The 13,934-nt window shown below is 51.9% G+C and overlaps 2 protein-coding genes across 2 annotated transcripts in view; both read left to right on the forward strand.

The window, feature by feature from the left end:
* TNNI2 (troponin I type 2 (skeletal, fast)) overlaps positions 1-468 on the forward strand; it is a 1,857-nt gene extending 1,389 nt beyond the window's left edge. The window contains exon 5 of the mRNA XM_009892029.1: positions 296-468. Coding sequence (XP_009890331.1) covers positions 296-399 — 104 coding nt within the window. The 3' untranslated portion in view covers positions 400-468. The remainder of the gene's footprint in view (positions 1-295) is intronic.
* Positions 469-1,427: 959 nt separating this feature from the next.
* Positions 1,428-13,934, forward strand: part of LSP1 (lymphocyte-specific protein 1) — a 40,375-nt gene continuing 27,868 nt past the window's right edge. The window contains exon 1 of the mRNA XM_009891989.1: positions 1,428-1,507. Coding sequence (XP_009890291.1) covers positions 1,428-1,507 — 80 coding nt within the window. The remainder of the gene's footprint in view (positions 1,508-13,934) is intronic.

Below are 13,934 nucleotides of genomic sequence, written 5' to 3' on the forward strand. Positions count from 1 at the left end.
CTCCCCTGTGCCCATACAGGAGTTGGCCCCTGGTTTTTGGAGCTCACGCCTCCCGGTGTGATAGACAGGGTTGAGGGTGAGCCTTTCTCTGTAATGTTCTTCCTGCTCCATATTGCCTCCTCTGGCACCCATGGTATTGAAAAAGGAGGGTGCAGCCCAAAAAGATGTACGCCATGAGTGAAATTGGGTTCCTGTAGCTGACATGGGGTTTTTCGTGGGTGGACGGGTGAAGGGTCCCACCTAGGTGGGTTCTTGCCCCCCAGGGCACTGCTTGCACCCACACACCCATCCCTCCTCCAGGAGAAGGACCTCCGTGATGTCGGTGACTGGAGGAAGAACATCGAGGAGAAGTCTGGCATGGAGGGCAGGAAGAAGATGTTTGAGGCTGGCGAGTCCTAAGCACCTGCCTCTCCACACCCGTCCTCCACTCCCTCCTGTCCCCGCCGACCCCCTGGGTTCAAGGGCACCCACTGGGTGCTGTTTCTCTCTGGTTTTGCGAAGAGCTGCGTCCTGGCAGCAGCGGTGTAAATAAAGCTTTGGTGGGAGAGGCGGGTGTCGCCTGCCTGGGGTGCTGGACCCTGACCCGTGCCATGATGCCAGCAGGGTCTGCCCCCACTGTGGGGTTCCTGGTGGGGACGAGGAGGCTTTGGCGGGGGCTGTGCTGTGGGGATGGGGATATGGGACCTCTCTGTTGTTGGTTTCTGCCTGAAGCTGGGGAGGGTCATCCCCCTCATTGCGGGGAAGAAAGGGTGAGGCCATGCCACCATGCTCTCCTGGCATCCTCCCACCGGGCTGTACCACCAGCTCCTGGCCATGTCCTTCACTGGTGGCGAAGAGACAAAGAGATAAGACTCCAAGCCCCAGGAAGTGTTGCAGAACCTCCAGCCATGTGGGCAACAGCAGGAAGCCATGGGGAAGGAGCAGAGCTGGGAAGGGAGGTGAGGGGTGATGGCTGCAGGGCAGAAACAGACCCTTTGGCTCCAGTGGGCTTTGAGAGATGCAAAGTCAGGACAACATCGGCAGCTCCTGGGGCAGCACCCTGCTACCCAGTGCACTGTCAGGGTGCTGCGATTTAGAGATGCTGGCTGTCCCATAAGTGGCTTGGGCAGCTGGGGGAACGGTGGGTCACCACTCTCCCTGCCACGGTGGGGATGTCCATGTTCCCCACTTTCCCTTTGGGTTAGTCCAGCACTCTCCAATCTTGAGCTGCCAGCAGAGGTGAAACCTTAAAGTTGTGGTTTTAAAAAACAAAGAAAAAAAAAACCCCAGATTTGCCTTCCCTCTGCGCCTCTCCCATCCCCCCAAACCCTCAGCCCGTGAAGTTTCCGGCACAGCTCACTTCTGCCGAGCACAGGAAAAGTGAAACAGTGGCGACACGCTTGTGAACGGAGCTGTCTGTGCGGCCATCGTGCCAACCAGGGGAGAAGATGTCAGACTCAGAGGGGTGCCAGGAGGGTGCCGAAGGTGTCAACCAAGTGGGAGATGAATCACCTGGGGAGAGCGAGAGGTGAGGCCTGGGGACTGGGTACCCCAATGCCACGGTTGCCTTCCAGTCCCAGAAAACTGGGAGGCTGGGAAACTGGGAGGGGTGATGGTGGGAAAGGAGGATGCGTGGCCAAAAGGACAATGACCCATGAGGCTGAAATGGATCAGATGCTCTGGCAGGCTTTTGACAAGCTCCTCCAGCTAGGGAGAGACTTAGACTTCCTAAAGGTCTCATCGCCTTTGAACTTCAAAGCCTTTGGAAGGGGGTTTGATCAAGTGGGGAACCACAGCTCCAGCAGCAGGCAAGCTCAGCAAGGGGTCTGGCAAGCTGGACCTGCTCCGCAGTTGAAATCAGCCCCATCTTTAAGACCAGTGGGTGGAGATCAGCTGTCTCCTCTCCTTGCAACCATCGCTGTGCACATTTGATTTCTTGCTGAGTCCCCTATGCCTCTAACTGAATTAACTTGGCAACGTTTCAAGCTGGTTGCTGTAAGGTTATACATCTCCCCGTGCCTCTGCTCTGCTTTGTTTTTCTATCAGCAGAGATTGTAAAATTTGGGGTCTGTTTGCTCCAACATGGACAGCTTTCCATGGGGGTTAGAAGGAGACAGACCAGTAGCAGAGACAGCAGAGACCACATCTGTCTGTGGTGGTGGCAGACGGAGATAAGCTTGGCTGAGGTATGTCACTAAGAAGTACTCAGATTTGGACTGGATTCAGGCTGAGCATCCAGGCAGCTTGGGGGGTTGCCTGATTTTTCACCTCCAGCTTCAAAGCTTGCATTAGCATTTCTCCCCAAGGCTTTTGAAAGCCAGCACCCTTCATGTTGATAGGAAAAAAAAACCCCAACACCCTTGAGTGACAAGGAGAGGAGAAAGGTGTGTCATCTTCTGTCACTAATGGTTGTAGTTAGTGTTTTGGCTGACACCTGACAGCAATTAGCCTTGGCTGAAGACTTGACTGGAAGCTTCAAAAGGTGCTGGAAGGCTCTGTGCATGACTCTCTGCTGAAACAAAGAGGGTGCCTTGGCTGCTGGGGGAGTGCAGGAGTTTCTCAGTGTGGTCTATGGGATTCCCAGCATTGCTCCAGCCTGGCCGTGCCTCAGCCACAGGCTCAGCTCACCTTGGAGGAGCAAGGAGTGGATTCTGGGGGTGGCCCAAGGCAACTGAGCCTTCCCGCTCCCCTCTTGCTGCGGTGGCCATAGGTACATTGGCACAGCCAGGGTGGTGGGGGCTGCTGGTGAGGCTGGGTCAGCTTGTTCCATTCCCTCTTATCCGCTGGAGTTTCAGCTAAATAAGAGGCTGTGTGGAGAGATCTGTTCTGTACCACCTCAACACTTACAGCCTTTAGAAACATGTTTAAAAATTTTGTATATGAATACTGATGGCAGGGTGGCACAACCCTTCCTCCCTGGCTGCATTTTGGAATTTGAATGAAAAAAAATGATCAAAAAGAAGTAGTGGGCAAAAGTAACTTCCTTTTTGTTTTTAAAATATGGAGAATTACTTTCCCTCCCAGCTTGTGTAATAGTTTCATGTGCAGCACTAAATTTCTCCTCCTTTTACTTGCGCTATTTAAAACCTTGCTAGGCTTTGGTGATTTCCACTCCCAAAATGGAGGAAGGAAGCGTTTGCTTGCTGTTTGGGGCTACCTTTTCTCACCCTGTGGCTAGCTCAGCTCTCTGATCTCCTCTCCTTGAGGACAAAGCTCTTTTCAAGCTGACCTGTGTATGGATAGAGTCAGGACAGTGCTCCTAACATAGCTTAAGGCATGCTGGAGATGTGAGCAGTGAGTCTTGTGATGGAGCTGCCAGGAAAGGGAATCCCAAGGCTCCCTGGTGTAAAAGCACAGTGAGGAGATATGGGGAGGAAAAAGGTGCTGGGTTTACTTAAACAATGAACCTTATGTATTTAACTGTGCCCAGTGTATACAGAAGAGGAGCTTGCATTAGGAAATGCCCTAGAAATCCTAATTTGGACAGAGCTTACTCTGTTCCTCCATACAAATGGGGACATGCTGGCAAAGTCTTGCTGATGCCAGTGTAACACCACCCAAACCACACTGGTGTTATGCTCTCTTCCATAAACTGAAATTGATATATAGGAAACCACCGTGGCGTAAGCCTGATGTGAAGCCTACCCAAAAGAAGTGAGAAGCTGGGGTGGGCTCTGGGGAGGTGGCTGCTTGGGTTGTCCTGTCCTGATGGGACAACACGGTGCAGGATGAGGGAGCCAACCCTCCTGCCTTGATGGTGGGAGGCTGTGGGAGAAGCCTGTCTTACACAAGGGCTGGATAATCCAATGTGTATTGGGTCTGTCATTCAGAGCACTCTCCATAGAGCTCTGGAGGCTTCAGGCAACCCCTGACCTTAGTTGCTCTGCCCACGGCTGTGCACATCCCTATGGCTTGGGTTGTGCTCTGCAGGATATTTGCACCTGAGTGGAAGTATGGCTCACAAGGCAGGTTTCTCTTGCCTACAGGGTCTGAGATGAGAGATCGGTTTGTCCCAAATTCCCCCATCTCCTTCCTTCTGGGGCTTCCCACCCCATGAGCTGCAGGGAGCTCTTGGCAGCCCATGTATGGTCACCTCCTGGGGAGAGGCTCGGCTGTGCTAGCAAGCCCCAGGCTTTTCTTTGTCATGTGTATCCCCAGCTGTCTTGAATTCCCCAGATCCTTAGAGGAGTCTCGAGGGCCCTTGCTAGGATGACTGCTGTTGCTAAGTATACCCGTGGTTGGAAGGAGGTTGTCTGGGAAAACTGATACATGGAGAGACTTTGGACCCCCTCGGCACACCAGATTCCTTGGGGGAGGGAGGGATGGAGGGATGGCTGATCCCTGTTCAGCAGTAACTGGTTACAGTTTGACCCAGCTGGGCTCATTAAAGTGGAAAAATAGTAGGGAAATGAACAGGGGAGGACCAGATGGATAATTTAATGAAGCTGGGCAATACTTTAGCATTTCCAAATTGGATGTAGGTGCCCTGGCAGCGGCATTAGGGATAAGGAACTATATCTAATTATAGGGAGGTATCAGGTGCCTTCACTGCCCCTTTCTCCTTGCAAAAAAAAAAAAAAAAAAAAAAAAAAAAAAAAAAAAAAAAAAAAAAAGCCTGGCTTACCTTGCCTTGCCTCTAAGCTTAATTTGCAATTGATTTGCAATGTAAAGCTACCGGTTTGGACTTGTGTGTCAAAGTAGGGGATTGCCCAGCAGCCTTTATTTGAATTTTACTTCTTTTAAATTACAGAAGAGGCTCTGCTGGCTGTTTTAAAATTCGTGAGGTAAAGCCTGGCTCTGAAGCCTGTGGGAATCCCTTTGCCCCTGGATTTTGGAGAGACCTGGCTGTGAGGAAGGCTGGGCTGGCCGTCCCAGGGACCATCCTGGGGGCTGCTAAGAGGAGGTTTTGTCAGACCAGCATTGCTGGAGTGGGGTGAAAAAGTCCTTTTGCTGGCTGAGGTGGTGCTGGGGCTCCTGCTCCTCTGGAGGAAGGGGGGCAGAGGCACAAGCCCAGCCCGCACCCTTGGGGCACACAACCCCTCTGGTTGGGGGGGGGCGGGGAGCTATCTCCTGGCTGCACCCCACGAGGGGGCGAGCTCTGCTTGGCCTGATTTGTCTGACAACACCAATAAATCTGCAGCAACGAGGAAAGCAGAGATGTCCAGGCAGAGTTTTGAGGTATGGCAGGGCTTTACCACTTGCATGGAGCGGGTGGGCATCCCCCAGGGTGGAAATGTCCCCAAGGGAGAGCTGCTGCCAGGGGATATGATTTCACATAGGTGGACAGGGTGGTGTCCTGGCCTTGGGATGGAGAGTAGGGACAGCTCAGGGTCTATTCGCAGCTGTGCTGCCCATGGGGGTTAACACTCATGGGCTTTCCCAGGTTTGCTGCAGCTGAAACAGGATGAGTGCTGCTCCATGGGCACGGCTGAGTGAAGCCTAGAGATGTGCAAGGTGTGTTGGGGGAGGAAAGAGGGAGTTTTTTCCACCCTCCTGGTCTGGGCATCCTCCCTGGACAGCTGTACAGCGTGCTGCTTCAGGGTGTTTCAGGCCTTTCCCAAAATCTGAAAGCTCTTTTTCTAGCAGTATCTGGAAAGGTAGGAGGTATCACAGCTGGCTCCATGGCAGTGAAGTGGTTAACCTTGGCATGCCCTGGGGATACTGGGCCCCTCTGCTCTGACCTCTCTAACCCAGCCCTAGCCGATGCTATGCCTGCATCCCCCCTTCACATCCATCACCCCTGTGACTGTGGGGGTCTGTGTGGCAGCTGAGCGGGCTCCTTGCTGCCTCGGTGCTCTCTCCAGAGCTGGGCTTACTCCCAGCCAGGCACTCATCCAGCCTGGCTGCTGCCTCTGCTGGGACACTGACTTGCATCTAGGCAGACCACCTGGCTGGGAGGTTCTCTGAGGCCTTGTTGGTGCTGTGTTTTTGTTGGGAACAGCTTTTTCTTTGCGGGGAGTGAGAGTCCTGGCCCTAAGAAAGTTGTTGCCCAGGCTCCAGGGGGGATTGGTGGCTGCCAGGCTCCTGGGGCTGTAATCTGCCTCTGACTGACAGTGCAAACCTGCTGTGGTCCTCAGGGGCTCAGAGGAAACACCGCAAGGATTTGCTGCTCTTACTTCATCCTCCACATGCAGCCCAGCTACGCAAACCTGTCTGGGAAAGACAGTGCCCTCTCACCCAGCACAGAGGAAGGAGAGCTCTGCTCTGCCCAAGGCAACATGCAGCTTGTGCAGGAGCTTTGACCTCCGGTAGTTGCAGTTCCTGTTCCCTTAACATGAGTCCAACAAGCTCCTCAACAGACTGAGTCTTTGGGCTCGCTGAGGAGGTGCTTTGGCATTCTTTGAAGCCAAATGCATGAGGAATGGCTTCTCGTGGCATGGCTCTGTTCTCCTCAAGCCCTTTGTAAGGAGAAACCTTGAGGATGTACCTCCTCAATTACCTTCCTTCAATTAAAGGAAGACAGGTGTATGTGTATGATAGGGACTCAGGGGCCTCTTTACCCAGGTTTTGCTCTGGATCATGGTCATCTGGTATATGGGTCAAAAATATGTCCTAGGAGGTGCTGTGCATGCTGGGAAGTCAGCTGTCCTGCACAGCACGACTGCAGTATGATCAGAACTAGAGCAGCACCTACAGTGCCCAACCAAGGTCAGGGTGTCGTGGGGGTGGGTGCTCTGTGGCTATCCCAAAGGCCTACTGCCTCAGGGCAAAGAGGACAGGTTATCTCTACTACAAGTCCAGATGACTGAGGTTGAGATGTTTTGGAAGAGATGCCCTACCCATAGAACTTGCCCACTATGGATTGGGTACCCAGAAGAGGTGGTATCCTATTGGACCCATGTGACATCTGCCAGGCCTTGGCAGGTATCTTAGGTAGCCCAAGGCATCCTCAGTGGCACTTGACACCTTTGTTTAAGCATCTGAATTGCTCCCTGATTTCCCACTATCACCTAGGAAGCACAGTCCACTGCTGAGATTTGAGCCGAGCTCTCCTGAGGCTTGGCCAGGTATCTCGCAGTCCTCAGGCTGTCTGGGTCCTCCACACCGGCTCAGTCATGAGTGGGTTAACTAGCCCCGCTTGGAGCCTGTGTGTGTTTTCCTTGCCAGTGTATCCCTCCTAACACACACCAGATGTGTGAGGCAGCCGCTGGAGTGTCTTAATCCCAGGTTTCGGCACTTGGAGTTGTCTTTCTCATGGGCAGGTCTGCAGCAGCTTTCTGGGGGCTCCACCGCTACTTGTGCAATGCCTGAGCAGGGAGGCTGGCAGCACCCATCCTCTGTAGGAGAATTTGCAGCAACGCAGGACAAAACAGCTTCTGTTATTTGCTGCTTTACACAAGTCACTCCTGGGACGGGGTGCTGGGGCTGGCAGCAGAGCTGGTACTGATAGCCCCAGCTTGAGGCATATTGGGTGACTGTTAAACCCAGGAGCTACTTGGGTTCACCCTGTCACCTGCTCCAGTGGTGGTTCATACCAGCCTGCTGTCTGATAACTCTCCAGGGAATACATAGGTAAAGAGGAAAATCTGTGAGCAAACCCAGCTGGATTTATGAATGAATGGAAATGGCAGTCAGTGGGCTTCTATTATTAGCTTGATTGGTGACTTGCACCCAGAGGTCTGAAAACTGGGAGCCACCTGGGAGCGACTGGTCTGAGATGTGCAAGACAGTTTATTTGGAGCTCAGTTTATTTGGATTTCTCTTGCTATTGCACAGATGTGTAAGCCCAAATGCTTTTGCTGGTGTACATCAGCATCATCACGCTGTCTGCCATAAAGCTGTGCCAGTTTGCATCGGCTGGAGGTCTTCGCTTCTTTCGCTTACACGCTCGTTTTGAAAATAGATCCTTTGCTAGGGATTAATTCTGCATTACCAAGAAGCCTCTCTCCCAGCTCTAGGTATCTGTTGCTTGCTGCAGCTAAATAGACAGTATGTGCAATGCCTTTTATCAAGCCCTTGCCAGACAGTTTGGAAAATATGATCTCCTCTTCTGTGCTTGTGCATGCATGTGACTTTCTGCTGCAAAAGCAGTTTCCTTTCCAGTGAAAGCTTGCTCCGGAGCCATTAGCATCAACAATAGTTCAGGGTTTGACAGACCCCAAATAATCACGACTCTCAGCCATTTGGGATGGGCAAAGTTCTCCCCCCCCAAAATTGGTGGCAATAATTACTTCCTCTTAAAATAAGCGCCTCCTTGCAGTTGTCACTCATCTTCACGTAACAGGAGCTGACAGCAGTGTGTCTGAACTGAGCTGCCCTCAAGGAGAGACTAATGTGATATCCAGGCTGTGCACCCCTGTTTTGGTGGGGCTTTTCCTTCCTTGGGCTGGCATTTGTCTCTTCTGCTGCTTCTCCACTCCAGTTGCCATCTTCCTGCATAAAGCCTTAGCCACCCCTTGTGCAGAAAGACTCATCTTAACTTTTCATCGGGCCTTACTTTGGAGCATTAGTGATTGTCCTCCCTCTTGACAGCGACATGGGTTGGTCTTCAGGCTTTTTGGATACATGAAGATACTTTTGCCTGCCCTTTCATAACAGCTCACATCTTTTGCCCAGCTTGATGAGGGAGGCACGGGTGGATATTGCCAAGCTGAAGTTAGGTGCCTTTCCCCAGGACAAGGTGCAGCTTGAAGTGAGTGTATAGCTTGGAAGCAGGAATCGTCAGATGATGTTTGCGGGTTCCTTTTTATCCATTAGTCTACCCTGACCCCAGCTGGAGTAATCAGCCCAGCAGCGTGAGGCAGGGATTAATGGTTGCTAAAACCGCTTGTGTTGCACAATGCAGTGCTACATCAGAGCCTTGAAGCCAGCTGCAGCTGAGGTAATAAGTTTATATCGGGCAGAAGCTGTATTTCACTTCTTGAAATCTGCGCTGTGCTGGTCAGCTGAGCAGCATGGCTTGGGCACAGGGCAGTACTCACACACCAGTACCATCCTACAAACCTATCAACTAAATGTGTTGCTCGGCTTTGAGTGATGCTTAAACACATCACACAGATGCCACTTGGTGAAACAAGGCGGTGCCGCCCTTATAGGTTGCTAAACATGGGAGATGTCTGAAGGTGTCTTCAGCTGCCCAGTGTCCATCTAATCCACCTAGCCAAAGCAAAAGCCCCTCCATTTATTATAAATGGACATTCAACGTTCAAATTCATTCAGCAGCTTTCCAAACCTCAGTGAGCAAAGACTAGTGACAAGGCAATGTGATGCTGTAAGGAGGCCTTTTTTAGGCATTTCCTACAGTGTCTGCTGGTGGGGGTGCAACCTCTTGGCAGCAGTTGCCTATGGCTTATTCATCCTGGCTGGAGTCCTTTGTCCTGCTTCTTGGCCCTGTGGTGAAGAGGGATCCCAAAGAGATGGAGCCAGTCTCCTCAGGGCCGATGGTTCTCCTCTTGTCCTGTAATGACCCTCCTGTGTGGGCTGGGAGTGTCTTATCTGCAGCCATTGTTTTGTCTTCCTGTCTCTTTCCCAATGGCTTTGTTGATTTAACCTAATATATAGATATGGTGCTCGCTGCAGTAACCGTGCTGGCTCTACATGCTGGACCAGCTGCACTCCTCCAGGGCTTGGCTGAGTCACTTTGGCCCTGGTCTATAAAACCCGGGTGGCAGCTCGCCGCAGTGGCTCAGGGGGGATCTCTCCCTGTTTGCACAGCACCTAGTGCGACAGGGGATCTGATCTTTTTAACCATGCCGGGCTGCCCGGTTAATGCTTACACCATCTCTCTTTGCTTCCTTTTTTAAATCCAGCTTTCACATGTTCCTTTTGGTTCCTTCTCTCTCTGTTCCCTCATCCTTTGTCCTCGTTTGTGCTGCCCCTGGAGCAAAAGCATCTTCTCTTACAAGGCTTGTAAGCTTGCCTCTCCCCTCTCACTGGAAGGTGAAGCAACTCCTGGGATTTTAGATTTATGGATGTACCCATTAAGTGTCCCACAGGGAGGGTCCCTCCTCTGTTCTGCATGAGGGTGAGGGGTAGCAGTGGGGTAGAGGAAGAGGGATGCGCCTAGACCTGGCTTCCTCTCCCTCTCATTTCTGCCTCTTTGGATGTCATAGGAAGAAAGTTGTCATTGATCTCAAGCCAAGTACTTCAGACTTACTATGACATGGTGTTTGTTGACTCTTTGGACCCAGCCCACAATTACACGTTCTTCATGGCGCTCCTCTGACCGCGTGGGCCAGGCAAAAGCTGAGCCAAGACAGCTCCCGCCTACAGCACCCCCTCCCTGAACACCCATGGGGTCACGCGTTGGCTCGGGAACATCCTCTCCTGACTCATGGTCAGGGCAGAGGAAGGCTTGCCGGGGAGCAGCGTTGGGACTGGACTCCCTCCCCTGCACCCTGAGCTAATTGCACAGATGAGATGCCCTGCTCTCCCAATATCGCGCTTCTGGAGCTTGTAACGAGATGTTCTGGTGTGAAGGAGACAACGTGCTGCTTTTGGCTGCTAGACACCCTGTTTCCTTGCGATTATCTCTGGCTGCCTGTTTCGGCCTCTGTATTTGGCTGCCGAAAAGTGAGTGCTGGCAGAGTAAGACGGACTGAGCTAACTGGGAATTAGGGATGAAGGTGAGATGGGCAAACCCTATCCATCAGGCTAATGTGTAAGCCACACCATCTACGCAGCTGATGTACAAATTGGTGTGCCACTCTCACTGAACTGAGGCTCCCAGGGGGCTGGGCAAGTGCTGATGTCTGCCAGGCTGGTTTCAAAGTGGGGATTGCACAAGCATGGTGAATAGAGGTTAGGGAGGTGTTGGGATAGGGAGAGAGGTTTGAGATAGCAGAGAGTAGCATCATTAAAAGGCAAAACAGAGACCCCCATCTACTCTATCATCCTAAGAGGGCTGCTGGTAGAAGCACAGGGTCTTCAGCTGAGATAGGGCTCCTTAGTCCTTGCTGAAGAGGTGAGGCTGTTCCTGCAAGAACATCTTCTCTGGGTGGGATCCCACCACTGGCATACAGGCTTGGACCTCTGGGAACCATGCTGGCAGCTGATGGCACCTATAAAGGACTGGCCCTTGAAGCGACTGTATGTTGGGGTTTACGCTGACAGTGCTTTGCATCCCAGCAATATTGGGAGAAAATTGCTTGGGCTGCATTTCTTTGCTAGCAGGACTACAGTCTTTTTCTTTTTCTTTCTTTTTTTTTTTCTTAGACCAACTGATTTTGCAACTAGTCCTACATAGCAGAGTGATTGTGTAATTAACGGGAACTGGTGCAGCCCTATCTCTCTGGGACTCCCGCCCTCCTTCCCACAGCGATGGAGCCAGGCTCACCCCCTCCCAGCATCTCACCTTCTCTGCTTCCCCTGCTGCTGAGAAGAGCTCTGGGAAGCTCTCTGGTGCCCCGCAGCATGTTTTGGGTGCTCCGGGCATCCCTGCTCCTGTAGCAGGGTGCGGTTTTGCTGCAGGGCTTTATGGTGGTTCTTCTAGCTTAAACTGTGCCAAAAAAATAACAGATGAATTAATTCTTTGTTTTTCTTCCTGTGTCCGCTGTACTCCTACCCGTTTCCTGGTGGGACCAGGAGATTTGTTTCTGTGAAAGGATACAAGCAGCTGTGGGACTGATGCTGACCTTACGGCTCTTGGATACTTGGTATGAGTCAGACTGATGCACCTGGGCTTGGCAGCAAGCAAGGGAGGAGAGGGGACAGAAGGCGCCTCTGTCCAGTGGAGTGATGGTGTGGGATTTCTCCTGCACCGCTCTTTCTCCGTGGTCCCTTAAGCCCAGATGTTGTGCTTTTGAATAGCGGGTTTAAACACTTCCCACCCCACAGAGAAGGGGATAGTGACTCTGCCAGTGTGTCACTGAGGGTGCACAGTTCCCTCCTCCTTGCAAGCTGTGAGTTTAGAAAGAGGGTCCTGCTCTGCTCTCCCCTCTCTGTGGTCCTGCAGGACCCTGCTGATGCTGGAGGAAGGATAAGTTCTCTTGTTGTATCTGCTCTCTGTCTTTAAGACGAAAGCCAGGGAGAAGGGCAGGAAACCTTCCCCCAAGGTTGAGTAGCACAGCTGCCTTGTGAAGGCAGGAGGATTTTCCAGGCGGAGTTCAATACTGGGAATTTCTCTCTGCGGAAACAACGCAGAGCTCAGCCTGTTGCGGTGTAGGGAGTCCTTTCCTCAGTGCTTCACTTCTGGTGTTTCCAAACAGTCTTAGCACCTTAGAGCTAATGTTGTGACCTCTCTCTGGTCCTGGATTTCATCACCCAGCAGGGCTTTTATCCACTCTGTTCATTGAAGGCCCCCATCTCTGAGAGGCAGTCAGTCCTGGGCTTGGGGTGGAAGTCAGCCAAGCGCTTACAAGAGGAGGAGCTCATGCTGGCATCCTCCAGAAGACAAACTGGTGTCAAGGCAAGGCTCTCTTGCTGGGGGAATCAACCGATTCTCCCCCTGCCTCTTTACACAGAGCATCTCGCCTCCAGTAGGTAGTGGTGTGCCATCGCCTCTTGCCTTTCCTGCACCCAGCAAGCTCCTGCCTTCTCCCGGTGACAGCAGCTGCATTCCTCCCTGCCCCTCCTCAGCTCCCTGAGGATCGTCTGGCATCTCTGCCTGAAATAAGAGTGCTGCTGTGATTTAATTCAAGCCCCCAGTTGTTGCTGGCCCATGGCTGCTAGCTGTATCTCTGCCTGCTGGGGCTCCTCCGTCTTGCATCCTTGGCGTGCTCGGACCACGGGACTCACTGGCAGGTTTGGACCGATTCTCTCCAGAAAGAAAACCCTGTAGGTGCATACTTCATTTCAACTCTCTGGGCAATTGCGGTGAAGTCAACAGGAGTGTTCACATGCTTAAACCTAATTACTCCTGTAAGTACTTGCAGTGCTGGGACAGGCTCTTTTTGAGCAACAGAGACCTTTTGTGGTGGATCTCTTGCATCTTCTCACCAAATTTAGAAAGAAAAAAATGCAGTGTGACAACATCTGAGAAGCCCACAGACCGAGGCCAGCATCAGCGTCTGTGTTTAGTGGTTTTTTGTTGTTCCTGATCACCTAGGGGATGCTTAGTAAATATCTGCAGAAAAAAAAAAGTGTCTTGAAATGAAGAGACAGTGGGGTGGAGGGCAAGCACATCCTTCTGATCTGGCTTTAATGCACTTCCTTTTTATTGAGATTTCTGGGTGTATTTCATGGGCAACTTCCCCATTTCAGCTTACCGGGAGGCAAGAAACACTTCTGCAGAAGAGATTGAAAGGAAACCTGTAAATGGGATGAGAGGGGCCAAAAGCAGAAGGATGGTGAGGGTCTAAGCAGGGTGGTCCCATCATAACTTCTCACATATAGCAGAAGATCTCGTCCCAAAAAAAGGCACACATGGACCAGAAGCTGCAGGTGAGGAGGTTAGGGAAAAAAGACTGCGGTTGGTTTTTTTTCCAAGACTGCTCCCATGGTAGCGTGAAGAGCACTCATCTGAATGCATGGCAGACGGGCATTTTGTTTTAGCAGGTGGCAATGTTGTTACTCCTTCATCAAACACTCATGCACTTCTTTAATCTCGTGAAATATCAGTGTTTCATGGAGGCAAGCCAGATTTTTTTTTTTTGCTCTTGCCCAATTTGATGGCTGGGGAAACTGAGGCATGGGAGAGCTGGTCACTTGAGCAGGTGAGGGGGAGGTTTGAGAGCAGAAGCAGGCTGAAGTGCTGCTTGCCTGCCCGGGGCTGCAGCCCCAGCGGCTTCCCCCAGAATCCAGCTGGTATCCCCATCCCAGGAGAACATTTTTCTCCGGTGCGGTGCTTCCCAGCACAAAGCCCCTCTCGCCTTAAGCTGGCTTTTGGTTCACCTCCGGGCGTTCGGGTGTCGTTTGGAGGTGAGCCCTTCGAGGAAGACTTCTGCTGTGAATGAACCAGGAATGATTTACAGCCCGCTGAGCGCACGGTTGCCAACCTGGGTTTCTGCTCCCAAGTTGCTTTGTGTAATCAAAAAACCAGTGGTAAAGGTAGAGGAAAAAAAAAAAAAGACGGGGGG

This window comes from Charadrius vociferus, unplaced genomic scaffold (genome assembly GCF_000708025.1).
Source record: "Charadrius vociferus isolate BGI_N301 unplaced genomic scaffold, ASM70802v2 scaffold179, whole genome shotgun sequence".
NCBI classification, from domain to species: Eukaryota; Metazoa; Chordata; class Aves; order Charadriiformes; family Charadriidae; genus Charadrius; species Charadrius vociferus.